This window comes from Gobio gobio, assembly GCF_949357685.1.
Source record: "Gobio gobio genome assembly, chromosome: 16".
In the NCBI taxonomy this organism is placed as follows: domain Eukaryota; kingdom Metazoa; phylum Chordata; class Actinopteri; order Cypriniformes; family Gobionidae; genus Gobio; species Gobio gobio.
This window is the reverse complement of record NC_137109.1, coordinates 24,841,505-24,860,583: the sequence shown is the minus strand read 5'-3', so window position 1 is coordinate 24,860,583 and position 19,079 is coordinate 24,841,505. Positions and strand designations below refer to the sequence as shown.

Here is a 19,079-nt window from a genome sequence, read left to right as displayed (position 1 = left end):
TTTCCATCTAATTTATTCCCACTTCCTGGGAAATTAGCACAAAAAGTTGCTGCAATCGGGGAAGAAACTGTGGCTCTTTTTTCATACATCATAAATGACTTGTGCCTCAGAGCGTGCAGACGAAATGCATTCAATGCTGTCATGTTATTGGCTGGTGTTTGGGAATGCAATCATTTGAGACAGTTCTGGGAGGGGATTATCCCCAAACATTTTGAGGACAAACTTTGGCTCAGGCATTTCTGATAGACCAAACCAACATTTGAGATGGGCAATGAAATTGTTCCGCTGGTTAGTCCAGTTATCCAATCACATCCTCTGTCACACATAGAGGGATTTATTCAGTGAATGTGGTTTTATTGTACTTCATGCATCTTCTTACAGGATAAAGAAATTATCTGCCTCAACTAAGCAAATACATTTTTATGCCTGTTTTTAGAATTTTGATGCACATCTTAGCCTTTCAGTGCAGCATTTTTAGTGCGATATCCCAAATTAATTCACTATTATAATTATAACACTAAATTAGCTCACTATTAATTGTTGCTGTATGGAAAAGAGCTGCGTATAGATTTTTACCACTAATTTATCTCAACCAATTTGATATCAGCACTTTCCCTGCAGGTCTTCAGCACTGTGTCAACATCGTTGAAGAGTCTCCTGACATGTCTGACATCCATCAATGAGTGCAGGATACTGTTTACAAGGTGCAGGCAGTTGTGTATTTCAGTCATTCATCTGCTCCTCACTTTGACAAATGACTCTGTCTGTCAGTAAATGCGAACAGTGGTACTTCCTCTCCATATTAACCATGTGTGCTTATACTCAGAACCCTGCAAAGGCGAGTATCTGTAGCTTATTCCTGGACATTTGTTTGCTTGGTCATGTATATACACAATGAAGTCAATAGTTTGCATTAATGTTTTGAATTTTAATTAAATTACTTTGTTATTTTAACAACTTAAAATGACAAGTAGCCTTGGGAAAAAAAAGTTATGTGCAAGTCTTGAATTGTTTTATTTTCTGCTTCATCTATTAGAAATGTTTGTCATTGAGAGCAAAGTAATTATCTTTTGACAACATCTGATGGACCCTCGAGAGACAAAAATAATTTATGAAGAACTTTAAAACGCTATATGAAAGAACTCGGACTTGGTGCATGAAAAGGTAAAAATTAACTAACCGGTCAACACAAGTTAATTTATCCTTACCCAAAGTTACTAAATGTGACGACAACAATGCAAATACAACTGGAAAACGATCAAACAATACAACCATATTAATTCATGCACCATTGGATGCTGGGAAGAGGGCAAATGAGACTGAAGAACAAAATCAGCCTGTGTTTAGGCCAGTTTGAGAAGAAAAAAAATCGCTCTTTCTCTGTTTAGTGTAAAAAAAAATCTATGTATAACATTTATATGCACTGATTTTATTTTTAAAGGCACAATAAGTACGGTTTTTGGATTAAAATATCCAAAAACCACTAGAGCAATGTTATATATTTTGTTGACTTGTGTACTTACATTATCCCAAACGTTTCCAACAATGTTTAAATCCAGAGAAATAAGCAATTTTAATAATCAATGACATCATACCCGTATATTTTGTAGAAACCAAAGACACTTTAATATATTATGTGTTTTATTACAGGTGAGCAACTGTTTGGATCCATTCATTGACAGAAAATTATGGTTATATTGCTCAACATGTTTAGTCTTATTGTCTAAATCTCGTTTTCTTGATTTACTCGCGAGTACCATGTTTTACCATGTCTAATATCGATCTAGCTTACTGCAGTGTGCAACAAGTGTCTCATAGTAGCCACCGAGCAAACGCACAGAGTAGCATTATAATTTAACTTTCAACGCACTCAACAACCTGATCTCACAGAATTCCGTGAAATGAACAGGGGCCCTTAATTCAAAATCTGTGGTTTCACAGAATCGCCGAAAAATCCGTGATGGGTCCACGGAAGTGATGCCTATGTAAGTCAATGACAGTATACAGACGCGTTGGACAAGGTTATCATCATGAAACTATGATTTTGCCATTATGACATGGGTGGTGATTCTCGATTTAATCAGCCAGCATAATTTTATTTACAATTATTTTCATTTTTATTTACAGTATTCAGACACGTTTTGAACACGTAACCCAATCCCTTCCCTAAACCTACCCATTTGTGTATTATAAAAAACAGGATATATAAGGCAGATCCGACTGCAGGCACAATTTATTCAAAAAGTACAAATATTCCAACTGTTCTGAGGCCAAACGATTGATTTGTGTGAAGAAAATCCCCAAAAGCGATCAGCAGCCTTGAGTCCATCCGCTAAAGATCACAAACACATTTCAAATTTTACCGCTGGAAGAAACGTGACATCAGCTTTGACAGCATTGGCTGTCGTATGTCTCGTGACCAATTGCGTCATTGCGTCGGCTTTGATTGTAAAATGCCATTGGCTCTCGTGTGTCTCGTGACAGATTGCGTCACGCTAAAGAAAGAGTTGTGTGTATTATTTGAATGAGATATGAATGAGTGTGTTCACGGAGCGGCGGGATCATCATCTAAGCGATTAAAACATTAAGATCAACTCTGTTCTTTACTTGAAGACATCGTGTGACTTCAGAAGACTTGGAATGCAACATGAGTTAATACTTTTATACTGTTTTTGGTAGGTTTAGGGTAGGAGTGGAGTTAGTTGCTCCAATATATAAAAGTAGCCTATAAATATTCATAAAATCATGTCTACTTTTTACTGTCATTGACTTACATAGGAATCACTTCCGTGGACCCATCACGGAATTTTTGGCGATTCCGTGAAACTGCCACGGATTTTGAGTTAAGGGGCCCGTGTTCATTTCACGAAATTCTGTGAGACCAGGTTGCACTCAAATAATGTATCTAATATGATAAAACAGTTCTGCATTAGCCCACATACGCATGAGCAGAAGAAGCGGAAGCAGCGACTGTGGCATAATAAAAGCTCCACTGCTCTCGAATTGTGTGTTGCACTTGTCTCTCATTAGCAATGGCTCCAGTTCCCTCATTCCACTCCAACAGCTTTCAGCCCACCCTACTTTGAACTGCAGTAACATTAATAAATCTTCAATACATTAGCTCATCCATGAATATGATTTCTGCCCGAGTCCCGCTGGATTCTTTTCCACAGACTGTAGCGGTGAAGACAACAACTCCCATGATTCCGTAAAATCAAGGCGTCACAAGCTGCGCCTTTGTTTTGCATAACGCCCGTTTCACACATACTCCGTCTGCAGTGCGATTGAGGTGCGTGTTGCGGTGCGTATGCGGTGCAGGAGTAGCACGCGCTGTTGTGCTTTCATATATGCTGCGTTTGCAGCGCGCAACTGATCCGCGGTTGTATACCACAAACACAGCATTTATTCATTCTTTTTTTTAATTTCAAATCCAAAAGTTGTTACTGAACATGGCTTGTCAGAATTGCAATTCTCTTTGTTTACACTTTCATAGATGTCACGTTTTAACGTAGTAGCCATTTAAACAACGTTTTATTCAATTCTTTTACTTTATATTTCTATAGCCTATACTTTAGATTTAGCTCACACAAGTGGCAAAACATTTAAATATAACTTATAGCCTATAAACATTTTAAATTAGAAACTTACAATAGGCTAAATACAAAAACAGCCAACTCTCGTCTTTTCTTTCGTTTTTAAATCCTTTTAAAAGCAGGTCATAAAGACCTTTGTTTTTCCACCTCCAGGAACGTACGTGCTCTCCATTATTTCATTTTTTTTTAACTAAATGCCAGGTAAGGTGTCGTTTCCTTGCTTTACCCGAGAAAAAAAAGCCATGTGTTGACTTTGAAACAGAGTATATTTTAAATTATATGCATCTGTGGTAAAATTACTAGATTTTCGCGTCAGAACATGTTTATTTTAAAGCGAACAATGTGCTGTCACTTTAATTCCGCAGTGCAGCACAGCAAAAAATAGACTCGGTACGGAAACGATCGCCGGACTGCTGCAGACCTGGAACGGACTGACGGACAGCATTCGCGTGCAGTGTGAAAGCTGTAATCCGTTAACATGGGTACGGAAAAAAATACGCACCGCATACGCACTGCAAACGGAGTATGTGTGAAACGGGCGTAAGAGACTAGCGGTGAACAATTACATACTGTGCCTTTAATTGATAAAAAAATCTGTTCATTTAAAAAAAAAAAAAAAAATTCTCACTGGCTGTTTGTTGAGACAAAAATAATTTATGAAGTACATTAAAACACGAAAGATCAGTGTACTTTGTAAATCAAACTAACAAAATATCAGATTTTAACTTCAAATTAGAAAGCAAAATAATCTAAATAAATCCTATTTTTGTCCAGGAAGTGTGCTATATGTGCATTAGCATTCTTAAAATTTTTAATTGATGTAGTCACTACATTGTACATGTGTAGTCACTACATTGTAGTGCATCAAAATCTGTATTAAAATTGTTAATATAAATTTCAAACTCAAATCAGTTTAGTTAAAAGCACTTTCAAACTATTAAATAGAACTACTGCAACATTATAGCATAGAAATATACAAATAATATATATTTGGATAAATATTAGGTTTTTTTTGGGTTTCTCAAGCTGCTCATTTACATACCAAGTCTGAAAAGACTGTCAGTGACTTAATTTAAATAGTTGCAGCCTGAGTGTGTGCACCGACTTAAAGTTTACAGAGTTTTAGAAGGGAAGCTACTGTGAACACCAGAACGTGCACTGTTTCACTGCCAACCATCTGACGGTTAATGCAAATCCAAGGCAAATGAAGACATCAAAGAAGGTCAACGCATTATCTGAGCGGAAAGAGAGAGAGAGCATGCAGATAAAACAAAGCTGTCACTCAAGCCATGCGTGTCTGTCAAACACAGATGAGACTGCTTATTTTGCTGACTGATTGTGAACACTTCACTCTGAGGCAGTGCCAATAAATGCTCCATATCTTTTAGTTTGTTAATTCTGGGATTAAGTAGTCTGGTTTCTTTCCTTGCATTTTTGTAAGTGATGATTGATCCATTATCAAGATATGGTTTGAAATCATGTCAGTGCACAAGATCTTGAAGGTCATGGTGTTACTAAATACTGATATGAACATGGTTGTAATCCACTCGTAAAACTGTCCAATAGAGATGGCATTGTGAAATAGAGATGCATGTGGTTTTGTTAATGCCCTTAGGGTTGCACATTTTTCACTTCATCCTCAAAGTGCACTTCGGCAAAGTCCACCTGCTGCCAGTGGCCCAGTGCCCACCGTCTGTTGAGTCTTATTTGTGGGCCATGCCTGCTCCATGTGCTCATCCTCTCTCACTCCATGGCAGGCCTTGGCACCAGGCGTGGGGTCTGTTTACATCATCACTGGTGGGTATCTGGATGTACCTTAATGTACAGTTCCGAAGCCATTTTGGGTCTTTATCATAAGGTGACTGTGGAGAACTTTTAATTGGGAAACTGCTAAGAAATGCCGATCACCTTGTGTCTCAACGTGATACGCATAAGCTAGTCTGAGTGTGATCGGGGATCTCTGTTTACATAACAGTCAAACAAAGACTATGTGCTTCAGGCTATTAGCAGTAGCGCTAGCAGTAATAATAGGTAATTGCCTTCTGGTATCTGTTGAAATGGTTATGTGTTTTGCTCTCGTGAGTTAATCAGGCACTAATTTTCTTAAGTCTGTTTCGATATTTTGTCCTCAATCTTCAAAAGCATTGAGCTGACTTCATCAACCACAAAGCAGGGAGTCGGGACATGCTATCAGAGCAATATGAAACCTGTGAGGTGTGTATTTACTTTGAACAGGACTATTTTAACTTGTGTAAAACTTAGAGCTGTACCTCACCCAAAGCCTAAAACAAACATAATGAGAGACAGAGAGAGAGAGAGAAAGGGTAAAACGCCCCCAATCTGTGAGCCCAGCTGATGGTTGATGGGTGTTGGGCTGAGTTTAGGGAGAGGGGGAGGGTTTTAGAGGGAGGGACAGTGTCATCAGGATTGGGGAGGAGAAGATCAACCTGATTCCTCAGGGAATAAGGTGTCTCAACAGCCTTGTAACTCTACTCTCACATGGTAAATTAGCTGGAACCGTCAACACTACCTTAGTGTTCATTATGGATGAAAAGCGATTAGTTTTATTTCCGCATTGGAATACTGTCATACCAAAGGTGTGAGGACTTTGGGAAAAGTTTTATGTATAGCTGCAGTCGAGGACCTCAGGTGAGTTTCTGAGATGTCAGACATGCGGTGTCAGTTTGCTAAACTTCTTTGCCTCATTTCTGTTAGTTGATTTTAGCACACAATCTGCATATGTGAATATCCGAAAGAGTTTTAATGATGCTTTGTGGGATTTTATACATCTTGTTATTTTTCTGTGGTAAGCATTTATTTGGGCTACAGTCAGGCAGTTACAAGTGCAGCAGATGTAACTAATTTTTACTCTATTTTTCATTTTAAAAATACAGATAAAAAAAATATTTTTATATAGTTCCTGCTATCAATCAAGATGGTGCTACTAATTACTAATGTGAAGAAGACTGTGCAAGTGTACTTCATAGGTCTCTGTATGTATTCAATGACAATATTAAGACAATTGTCCTTTTTTTTTTGTTAAGACACAAACCAATATTCTAATAGTTGTAATATTAATAATAAATTATTATTAATTAAAACCTTTGACTTGTCATTTATAACATGAACAGGCTAGCTAACCTCTCTTCTGAACACTTTATGGCTGGGGCCTAAAGTAATCTCAGTCAAAAATTAAATACTATTTCTTCCTAAATACACCTAGAAGTTTCCCATCTCATCCATCAAGGGATTTTAACATGGTGTGGTTATTAAGAGATTATATATTGAACATTGAGTTGATTACATATTGAACATTATGTAGTATCACACATGATAAGAAGATGGTGATCCATGAAGGTGGTCACCTTAAAGGGTTAGTTCACCAAAAAAATGTAAATTCTGTCTTTAATTATTCACCCTCATGTCGTTCCAAGCCTGAAAGACTTTCATTCATCTTTGGAACACAAATTAAGATATTTTAATGAAATCAGAGAGATTTATGTCTGTTGACAGCTACACAACTACCACGTTGGCGCTTTCATTCTTGATAAACTTTGAAAAAAGTTTAAAAAAGATCATAAAACTAATCCATATGAATTGAGGGATTTAGTCATTTTTCTAAAGACACAATCACTTTATTTGATAAACAGATTTAAAAGGCTTTTATTCACATATACACATTGATCAGTGACCATAACCAGCTCATCAGTACTTGCTTTAATGCACGAGAACAAACCTCATTGGTTCTTGCTGAAGCTCAAACGTAGGGAAGTGCGGGGCACAACCTAATGCGGGTTTAGTTGTAACACGCATGGTTTAAAACTTTCCACACATGCCAGGATGACAGGAAGGAAGTTTATTTTTCATCTCTTTTTTTTGTGTTTATTTAAAATAAGACAAATCTGATAATATTTTAATCTTATATCTGTTATTTAACAGTTGATATAGTCCTTTAATGCTAATCGAACCAGAAGAAGACACGAGCCGCGGTTTAAATCCCAGTTGTGCAGATGGGGTGCATTGTTACACTGCGTTACAATGAGCCCATATTAGACATATGCTATTATATTATATACTTCTATGAATTCTTTTGAAAAACCATGAGAAAAGGGTGAATAATGACTGAGTCAATGTTCAGAAATTGTTCATTATTATTATGTTTTTAACTATGCTGTATAGCTGTGTTTAGCAATGTGTTTGTTGTCAAACTCAAACATTTTTATATTTTTAATTATAAAAAAATTTAACTATTTTATTTAAAAAAAAAAGTTAATAATTGTATTTTATTGACAAAATATTTTAGTTTGTCTACAATTGTCTACGTTTTACAATGTGCCCCTCACGTTACAATGTACCCCACCTATGGGCATGTTGTCACATTTCACTTCCATTCTTTCAGGGTAAATCAAGAAAAAAGTATACACTGTATTAATGAAACAAAACCACATAATTGTACTAGACATGTGTGAAATTAATGTGGAAAAAAAAAAAAAATACTCTGAACCCCAAGTGGATTTACACAAACTGAGACAGTCAAAAAGCGTTAGGTTGTGCCCCGCTCTCCCCTGCTGCTTAACACATGAGAATGAACCTCATTGGTTCTTGCAGAAGCTCAAATGTGCTGCTTAACACATGAGAATGAACCTCATTGGTTCATGTGAAAGCTCAAACGTGCTGCGTTACACAAGAATGATCCTCATTGGTTCTTGCTGAAGCTCAAACGTGCTGCGTAACATGAGAATGAACCGCATTGGTTCTTGCAGAAGCTCAAACGTGCTGCGTAACAAGAATGAACCTCATTGGATCTTGCTGAAGCTCAAACGTGCTGCGTAACAAGAATGAACCTCATTGGTTCTTGCTGAAGCTCAAACGTGCTGCGTAACAAGAATGAACCTCATTGGTTCTTGCAGAAGCTCAAACGTGCTGCGTAACAAGAATGAACCTCATTGGATCTTGCTGAAGCTCAAACGTGCTGCGTAACAAGAATGAACCTCATTGGTTCTTGCTGAAGCTCAAACGTGCTGCGTAACACGCGAGAATGAACCTCATTGGTTCTTGCAGAAGCTCAAACGTGCTGCGTAACACGAGCATGAACCTCATTGGTTCTTGTGAAGCTCAAACGTGCTGCGTAACATGAGAATGAACCTCATTGGTTCTTGTGAAGCTCAAACGTGCTGCGTAACGAGAATGAACCTCATTGGTTCTTGCAGAAGCTCAAACGTGCTTCATAACACAAGAATGAACCTCATTGGTTCTTGCAGAAGCTCAAACGTGCTTCATAACACAAGAATTAGCCTCATTTGTTCTTGCAGAAGCTCAAACGTGCTGCGTGGACTGTCAATGGAGGGACAGAAATCTCAAATTTTATTAAAAATATTTTCATTTGTGTTCTGAAGATAAACAGGTTTGGAATGACGTGAGGGTGAATACATGATGACAGAATTTCATTTTTGGGTGAACTAACCCAGGGCCATGTAATCTGAGATTCAGCCATTTGTCTAAACTATCCATTCTCTGAAGCCCCCCTAGTAATTTAGACAATTTCCTCCCTGTGGCACTAGGCGTGGACATAAGGGAATGTATGTGAGGTCCTCATGTCCATGACAGTTAGGGGACCTACTGACAATTTCTACTTTTTCAGATATTGTGCAAGTTAGAATTTAATATTCAGTGTCCTGTACAGTATAAAATATACAAGTATGCACTGAATGCTTCACTTTAAACTGCATTTGTCATAATCTTATTAGCAGGCTGTTCATGTTCAACAATGTTTTGGGAGAACATTATATTGAACGTAACCCGTAATGCTTCAGCACAGTTGAAATGGCTGCTCTGTTGAAAATTACGCATTCATGGGCATGTTGATGCTTGGCTCTGGCCACAACTTTTGCAAACAATAAACCAACAGCAAGAGCTGGCGTAATCCTCTAGTAACCCATGCGCCACAAAGCTTTAAACGTGCAGGGGAAAGTAATAATAAGTCCTGTAGAGTTTGTTAAAAAAGGGAGTGAAAAATTGCAGTATGCACAATAGATGAAGAGTGCAGTTTGTTGGTTTACTAGTGGTTTACCGTAGTACATGTTTTAAACATATGCTTATGCCGTTTGCTTTGATGTGACTTAAGTCTTGAGAAGTCTTATTGCTTGCTACACTTAAATTTGATTTGTTATTACACAGAAACATTACAAGAGTGCAAGCATGCTAAACTGTTCAGAGTATCCTTAAATGTCATTACATCTAAAAAACTGGCAAAGTGAGAACTGATAGTGAAATATGATCCGAGAGTGTGCTGCCTGGCTGAGCGTGTGGCGGCAGGTAGCTGTGAGAGTGTAGGCTGGAGGGCAGAACACTGCACATCCTACTGCTAACAGACTCACCCTGGGGGATTTCACAACTTGTACCTGTTTGATTTCAGGAGATTTCAAAAGAGTTAAAATGTATTGTTTCTAAAACGTACTCATGCAGAAACACTAGGCTTCCTTATCAGTTTTAGGTTTAACCAGTTTGGCACTGATTTATTCTCTGTTAGTGCCCCTATCTCACAGTGCGTTCCAGGAAATATTGCCCCATATCCACCCACCCCCATATAGAGAGATTTATGGCAGTTAGAACTGTTATCATACATTTACATAAACATACAACATACTGACAGAGAATAATACTTTAAATAAGCGTTAGTTAGCTCTGCTTGCCTTTAAAAAATTGTTTTACAAACTTCTTTACCGTTTCCTTTTTTTTTGCCTCACACAAGTGTAGTTGTAGTTGAATCAGCGGCATAACTATGTTTTTTGGCCCCTCTGAAAGTATACTTTCAGTCAGTGTGTTTTAACTAAATTAAAAAAAAAATTTTTTTTTAATTTGAAATAAAAGTAAAATCTAATTTAAAGGGTTAGTTCACCCAAAAATTTAAATTACCCCATGATTTACTCTCCCTCAAGTCATCCTAGGTGTGTATGACTTTTTTATTTCAGACAAACACAATCGGAGTTGTATTAAACAATGTCCTGGCTCTTCCGAGCTTTACAAAGGTAGTGAATGGCGGTCCTGATTTTGAAGTTCAAAAAAGTGAATCCAACATAAAAGGAATCCACGGTGGCTCCAAGGTATTAATAAAGGCCTTCTGAAGCGATGCGATCAGTTTAAAAATATCCATATTTAAAACTTTATAAACTAAAATAATTAGCTTCTGACAGACAGCCGTACGCTAACGACCTAACGCATAACGAATTGATGGCCGCGGAAGCGCAGAGGATAGAGCAAAACAAAACACCGGTCACGAATCACAAGTCTTAAATGAGAATTTTTAAAGAGAAATGTCGGAGGAGCTTGAGTTTGTTGCCCAGCTCTATTTGTTTGAAACAGGAGAGGCGTCAAAGCTACTCCTACATCCTACGTCATACATCGCATCAGGGGTTACTCTTTTGGCGTAAATCGACTTGCGTAGGCTGTCTGCCGGAAGCTAGTTATTTTAGTGTATAACATTTTAAATATTGATATCTTTCTTACAAAACACATCGTTTCGCTTTAGAAGAGCTTTATTAACACCCTGGAGCCTTATGGATTAATTGTATGATGGATGGATGGATGCACTTTTTTGGGCTTCAAATTCAGGACCACCATCTTCCAAACTTGGAAGAGCCAGGACATTTTTAATATAACTCGTCTTAAATATAACTTCGTCTGAAAGAAGATATTATTAGGTCTTATACACCTGGCATATTTGGGTAAAAAAAATATGAAAATAAAATAAAAATACTAAAAACTAAACTGAAGTTTAAATGACTCCAAAATTAAACTAAAATAAACATGGCAACAAATAATTTTTTAATAAAGAATATATTGTAAAGGTGTAAAAAAAATTTTTAAACTGGTCTGGGCGGATCAGTGTCAGATGATCAGTGTCAAATAAATGAATTTGGTGTCTGCTTTAAATAGCGTTCCAGTGCACTTCATAGGTTACCATGTCCCATTTTCATATGCTTATTATACTTGATTTGTAGAAGACTGGCCTACCATGTGAAAATATATCACCTGGTTTAAAGAGTTCTAGTGCTCTTCTCACGGTTAAACAATGCAATGTAGCTTGTTAAGACATGCCTAAACAGGTGAAAAAATACCTGACTATGGTTTTTTACTAGGTGAAACGGACAATGAGATGAGTAAGTGAGTGAGTGTGTGTATGTGTCCCTGTTTTGTTCTTTCATGGTTCAGTATGTGTTTATATAATGGTCATTTCAATATTACTTCGCCATATCAAAGACCACGTATTGACACAGTGTGGTCTACTTGTCAGAAAAATAAGGAGTTTTAAACATTTTTTTTCCTTCTCTTCAGGTCTGCGGGTCCATGTTGAGACGGTGAGAATGGCTTTCACAGTCACAGCCATAATTCTCACTGTCATAACAGTCCAAGGAATGTTAACCAGATGTCAGGGGATCCTGGTTAAAGACAACTCTCTGCTGAGGTTCACCCATCATTTGTATAATGCAAGCATTTATGAGAACTCTGCCCCCTGGACCCACGTGGAAAGCCCAGTCCGAATGGGCATCATAGTATCTGATACCTTCGGGGACATCGAGTACAAGGTAGTCTCTGGTGATGATGATGGCCTTTTCGTAGCCGAGAAGGAACCCGTAGGAGATTTCTGCTTTCTGAGAATAAAAACCAAAAGCAGTAACTCAGCAGTGCTGAACAGAGAGGTACGAGACATTTACACTCTTACCGTTGAGGCTACAGAAAATAACGAAAGGAACCAAGCTAGAACAAAGGTATCGATCCAGGTGCTTGACACAAATGATCTGAAACCCCTCTTTTACCCTGCCTCTTATCATGTGCTAATCAAAGAGGACACACCGATCAAATCCAGCCTGGTGAAAGTGAGTGCAACAGATGCTGATATTGGCAGCAATGCAGACTTTTATTACTCATTCACCACTAGATCACACCCATTTGCTGTTGATCCTTTCACGGGGACCGTTACGCTTGTCAAGAGACTTGACGCCAATCAGAGAGACCGGTATGACCTAACAGTACTGGCAGAAGACAGAACAAAAAAAATTTCTGGTGTGCAGAAGTTTGGAAATGTAGCAACGGTTGTTGTGAACATACAAAAGGTGAAAAAAAACTTTACCCTACTTGTACCCACTAGTTCACAAATGAGTGACGACAAAATAAGTGTGAACATCAAGATGGAACCCAAGGAGAAAGAGAAAGTGGCGTCTTTAAGTGTAGTTGAAGGGGATCCACTAAAGTGCTTTCAGATTATCCCATCAACTTTGCATGACAGTGGCTTTCAGCTTGTCTCAACAAAATGGATTGACTGGTCACAAAACCCATTCGGACTAAACATTTCCCTTCAGGCCAAAGACCGAGGTAGCCCTCCTCTGCAAACATCAATAGAAACGGTGCATATCCCTTCTCCTCCTCAAGTTAAACCCTTGACATTTGAACAAGATCTCTATTACGTCATGCTCAGTGAATTTTCTCCACCAAAAAGTCACGTGGTTAGAGTATCTGTAGGTTTGAGTTTCAAAAATACAACCTTCAGCATCAAAGAAAACCCAGATAGTTATAAATTCAAAATCAGTGCCAAAACTGGTGTAATTGTCACTTCTCAGTCACTCGATTTTGAAAAGCACTCTCATTATGAGTTTGATGTTGCTGCAAATGATGGAGAAGCGGTTACCCGTGTCGTTGTGGATATAATTGATGAAAATGATAATGCCCCTAGGTTCACATTGCCTTCATACCAGGCTTCTCTGCCTGAAAATGTCCCAATCGGAACAAGCATCTTAGCTGTCTCTGCTATTGATGTGGACAAAGATAACAATGGTTTTGTGACCTACGCTATAGCAAGCACAGGTCCTGTTCCTTTCAGTATTGACCCACTGACTGGTGTGATTTCGACCTCACAGGAGTTCGATTATGAGCTCATGAAGAGATGGTACCACCTGAGAATATGGGCCTCTGATAGTGGCAGCCCTTTTAACAGAGTGAGCGAATGCTCTGCAACCATCACCATGACCAACATCAACGACAACGTCCCAGTGTTTGAGCGGGTGGCGTGCAATGCCTCCATACCCCGAGACTTTGCTGTGGGGAAGAGTATTACAGAGATGTCAGCACTCGATCTGGATGAGCTGCAGCAGATCAAATACAGGATAGAATCTGGGAATGACGACGGACTGTTTGCGATTGACTCTGTTTCTGGCACCATTAAACTTTCTAAGGCCGTTTCCTCAAATTATGAAGACACAGATGATAATTTATATATACTTAAAATAACAGCAACAGATGGCAAATATAGTGCCGATCCCAATACCGTGACCGTACGTATCACAAGCAAGGGCGAAGATGCCACCACATATTGCGAGGAGACCGGAATTACTAGGCAGTTGACAGAGAAGCTTATTGAATCATTTAAGCCGTCTCTCATGGTCAAAGAAGACGAGTCCATCTCAGATGTTCATATAATTAACCAGCACTCTCCAAAGTTTATCACAGGCACACCGAGCTCGATTGACATCAGGGAAGACTTTGCTCTTAATAGATCTGTGTTGCAGTTTAATGCCACTGATAATGACTCCAGCTTTAACGGAAAGCTTGTCTATGCAATTTCCAGTGGAAATGAGGATGGATGTTTTACTATCGACATGAACACAGGGGATCTGAAGGTTATTAGTGCTTTGGACAGAGAGCAAAAAGAGTTTTACATTCTCAACATAACTGTGTATGACCTGGGATCTCCACAAATCTCTACATGGAAGTTCCTTGCTGTTAGTATTCTTGATGCAAATGATAATCCTCCATTGTTTTCTCAGCCAAGATATGTTGTGAACATCCCAGAAAACACAGAGGTTGACAAAAGCATCTTCAAAGTCAATGCCATTGATTTTGACTCTGATGACAATGGAGCGTTTACATTTTCATTGTTAACCTTCACCGATTTTTTCAAAATTGATGAAGTCACAGGGGTGGTGAAGGTAATTGGGCCTTTAGACAGAGAGACCTTTAGTAGATATGACCTGACAATTGAGGCCAGAGATCAAGCCAAACTGGACCCACAGCTTTTCTCATTTGTAAATCTGGTGGTTGTATTGGAGGACATCAATGACAATCCTCCAAAGTTTGTACCCACAGTCTACAGGATCAAAGTTCCTGAGGACGCTCCTCCAGGCACAGTGCTGTTATGGGTTGAAAGCTTTGATTTAGATCTGGAAAGCGGAGGTCTCATAAGCTACAACTTAAAAAACAATGAAGCAGGGACGTTTGTCCTTGATACATCCACAGGCTGCTTGACTCTGGAGCGTGAACTGGACTTTGAAAGGCAGCAGTCTTATAATCTAACTGTTCGAGCTGTAGACCATGGAAAGCCCCGGTCTTTATCGTCTTCGTGTTTCATTGAGGTTGAAGTGTTAGATGTCAACGAAAACCTGTACCGGCCTCGCTTCGCCCTTTTAGTGCATAACACAACTGTTATGGAGGATTCTGCTGTAGGAACTTCAGTCTTGACACTAACGGCTGTAGATAAGGACCTAGGACGAGATGGAGTAGTCAGATACTACATCCATGATGGTTCAGGGCTTGGCGTCTTCACGATTGATGAGGAAACAGGTATGTTTGTGATTACAATATTTCAAGTTTGTCTCACATGATTTACCTAGATAGGAAAATACCTCATGGATATTACTGACCTTCTCTTTTAGCCGCCTTCAGCATTTTGGGTCAACGCTGCATGTTCAAACATTTACAGATCAGTCATTAGGCATACCAAACATATGTAAAGACAACGTGATGCATGGGTTTCTCTTGCATATGTTGAAAGATTTTTGAATTTCAAAAGCCTCTGCCTTAACATCTGTCACATAACATGCATCTATTTTTCTTTGAATACCTAACTATTGGGTTGAGTTTAGCAATACTTGTGTACATTGTGTTATGAATTGATTTCAGAATTTAAAATTAGAAGAAAAAAAAGTTACTTATGTATGTTTACACACATTTAATGTTAAATGTTTCAGTGCAATATATTGCTGTTTTTATCAGTAAGTGATTCTGGATAATTACTTTTTGCAGGTGTTATTCAGACCACAGGCCTTATGGATCGTGAGGCTGTTCCACACTATTGGCTGACAGTTTATGCAAAAGATCTGGGCACTGTACCACTGGTATCCTGGACGGAGGTCTACATTGAAGTTTTGGATATTAATGACAATCCCCCTGAGCTGTCCCAGCCTGTCTACTTTGGCTCAGTGCAAGAGAATTTGCCAAAAGACAAATCTGTGCTAAAAGTATCTGCCACAGACATGGACAAGTCCTCTGAGGGGAAGCTTGTTTTCCAGATCCTTGATTCTCAACGTACATATTTCACCATAGATAAAAAAACAGGTAAACTCTACACTTCAAATGGCGCGTCAAAAAGTACTTGTTCATCAGTTTTTACGTTGATGATTCATGTCATGCGATAATGCAGCCTTTGATGGATTCAATCAACATGTCTAGGCACACATTTTATATAAGTGTGGTATTCCTTGTAAAGGGCACAATGAATAGGACCTCTAATTACTGTGAATACTGTGATCAGTGTGTCATTTTGTGTCAAGGGTGAGGATAGTTGTTTAACAGGCCCACAGAGTCACACAATCACAAAACGCAACTTCTGACCCTTTTGCAGCAGTTTAACCTAGCCTTTGAACAGTAACTATGAAAATTAGAACCGCATTAACCAGCGTTGCAAGCTTGCACTTGCTAGTCTTTTTGTTGTTTCATCTGCCCCACCCTGAGCTAATAGACATGGATTACAAAGAAGACAGGGGGTTGGGTTGTATTATATGAAGGATCTGTCACACTGAAATGCTTATTTGTAGATGTTTTATACCGGTCAAAATAATTTTTTAGATAAGCTCTCATTCCCATTGTTAAAGGGCTAATGGGTTTGGCTGGAAGCTTGAGGCGAAAACTTCTTTTAGTTTGAACCATTACTCTTAAAAGAGACAGAGCTCCTTGAATATTGCATGAGTGTACTGTATAGTGTAGGAGGATCAAGGAGAATGCTAAATGAATATAAAAGTGTAATATAATCAATGCTACAGCTCAAGCGCCTAATCAGTTGCAGAGACAGAAACAAAGAACACTTCGTTGCGGTTTAGCCTTCTTCTCCCAGGGCTAAAGGGACTAGAGTTCTTGTTTTTGGCACATTTAGATGACTAATCACTAGAATGAATGCTGACTAAGCTAACCGCCTTAACAGCTTAGTACCACAAAACCATTGAATTTATTGGATATGAACCATTTCTAGAGTGAGTAAGTAGGTAAGACAAATAATTCTTGGGTGGGTTGGAAACAGAGTTTACATTATCAAAAGCCAAGTGCTCTAGGGGAGATCAAGAAACAAGAATAGAGACAAAAAGGGTTGATTTGTAATATTTTGAATGCTTTTACCTACTGTCCCATGCACGATAGAGCAGACTTTCCACAGGTGGGCTTTAATGCCAAAACCCCACTTTCAGGATCACCTGCCTAAATACAGGCTGTCATAAAAGCCCAGCAGGGTTTGTTTTGAGTGCTGCACAGGTTGATAGATGTTGTGGGTCCCTGCCAGTCCTCTTGCACTGAAATGACACTCTCAAGTGTTTATTGCAGTGGTGGTAAACCACTGTCACTAGTGCATTTTGTCCACCCTTAGCTTGAAATCAGCTGTTAAGTCACGAAGTACACTAAACCAAGCCCCTATAACTCTCAGTTGTAAAAAAAAAAAAAAAAAAAGATATCTGAAAACCTCTTGTACTATTTCATAACATTGCTTTTTGCACTCAACTGCTTTGGCTCTTAAGCCATGGCTCATTGTCTGTCAGTTTCTTGGCAACTGGGACGTCTGGTCTCTTAGTATATATATGCTAAATCCTCATTGACACGGATGTGAAAAATAACTGTTGTTCCCACGGCTTGTATACCACAGGTTGACCTAGTATAAACTGTGGAACAAAACAAATAAAGCTGTGAGATGGGAAAGTAAAATGGGCAGCCTGTGGTGAACGAACAGGTGTGCCATCCATCTGAGGCCGGTAGCATTGATCAGCCTGTCTGTTCTTCTTCTGTATGTTTGTTTAGGTGTGATCAGCACCCTTGCTGCTCTGGACCGGGAACAAAAAGCAGAGCATATCATTGAGGTTGGTTCACTTGCTCGTTTCTGTCTACTAGGTCACGAACCACAGGCCTGAGACTTTCTCTGTCTGATTGCTGAGAACATGTCGCTGTTTGTATTTCCAGTGTGTGCATTAGTCTTGATTCTTTTGCTCACCTGTTATTTTTTACTGTGTAATTTAGTTTGAAAACTCTTCAGAAATGTATTTTGCCATACAATTCATAGTGTCCATGAGCCAAGAAGGGGGAAAAAACACTGAATACACAAATGTGAATACATTATTTCAAGTCTTCTGAAGCCATGCAAAAGCTTTGAGTGGTGAATTGTAAAATTATTCACTCAGTCATAATCATCTCCTCTGGAGTGCTGTTAACTTGAGATCCACTGTGACTACTGAGTCATTGTTAAATCAATGAACCAGATCACTGAAAAAATCACTTTTGAGCCAATTCGTTTCAACAAGCTGGTTGAACTGGTTCACAAATCAAACATGAATGATTTGAATCATGATTCTTTATGGCACTGTTGTAATATAAGACATTCATGAAGATTTTTCAGAGTTTGTCCTATACATTTTTTTAAAAATAATTTAAAGGGTGACTTTAACTTTTTCTTGCACTATATTCTGTGGTCATTCTAAACCTTTTTCTGCCATGGTACATCACATGGATGTTACAAATGTTTTTGACCTATAAAAAATTCACAACACTGAGGGAAAGTAAAAATGGATATGAATGCTGGTGCTGTAAATGCAGTGAATGCTGCTACTATATTCTCTATATTCCAAAATAAAGAATATTGCAGTTATAATAGTTTATTTTAGTATTTATTTAATGTTTAAGTAAAATCGAATTAAGTTAACATAAGGTTTATGAGTCTTGTTTGATTAATTCCTTTGTCTCTTAAAATTCCCCTCCCCCTCAAATATTATTTAAAACAATTTTTTTTTAGATTTTAGTAAGGAGCAAGAAAGCACTTTTGATTTTATAATGCATACAACAAAGAGTTAAATGCTCAGTGGAACTGCTTTTTATTTAAAAGTTCTGTCATGAAACTCTAGATGGCGCAGGCTGTAGGTACTTTTCTGCTTGCAATCACGTCATTCTCTATAGGGCACAGCTGATTGGTTTAGTCTGTATCGCCAGGCAGTAAGCTCGCTGCTCAACCTTCAAATACTTGGTCAGCGTTTGCTATAGCAGTGCAGCGGGCTTTCAGAAACCCCACATCTTCCCCAGCTCCACCTGTATAGATCTGATACGGATAACTCATGTATGCTATTTTGTATAGCAGCAGCATGTCTTACTTGTTCACAGCAGCATGTCGTGTATGTATTGGCATTAGCA

The 19,079-nt window shown here is 38.5% G+C and overlaps 1 protein-coding gene across 1 annotated transcript in view; it reads left to right on the top strand.

Annotated features, from left to right (window-relative positions):
• The first annotated feature begins 6,090 nt into the window (after positions 1-6,090).
• The window catches only part of fat2 (FAT atypical cadherin 2), a 52,628-nt gene continuing 39,639 nt past the window's right edge, over positions 6,091-19,079 (top strand). Inside the window, exons 1-4 of the mRNA XM_079839074.1 lie at positions 6,091-6,242; positions 11,928-15,206; positions 15,669-15,980; positions 17,703-17,761. Coding sequence (XP_079695200.1) covers positions 11,957-15,206; positions 15,669-15,980; positions 17,703-17,761 — 3,621 coding nt within the window. The 5' untranslated portion in view covers positions 6,091-6,242; positions 11,928-11,956. The remainder of the gene's footprint in view (positions 6,243-11,927; positions 15,207-15,668; positions 15,981-17,702; positions 17,762-19,079) is intronic.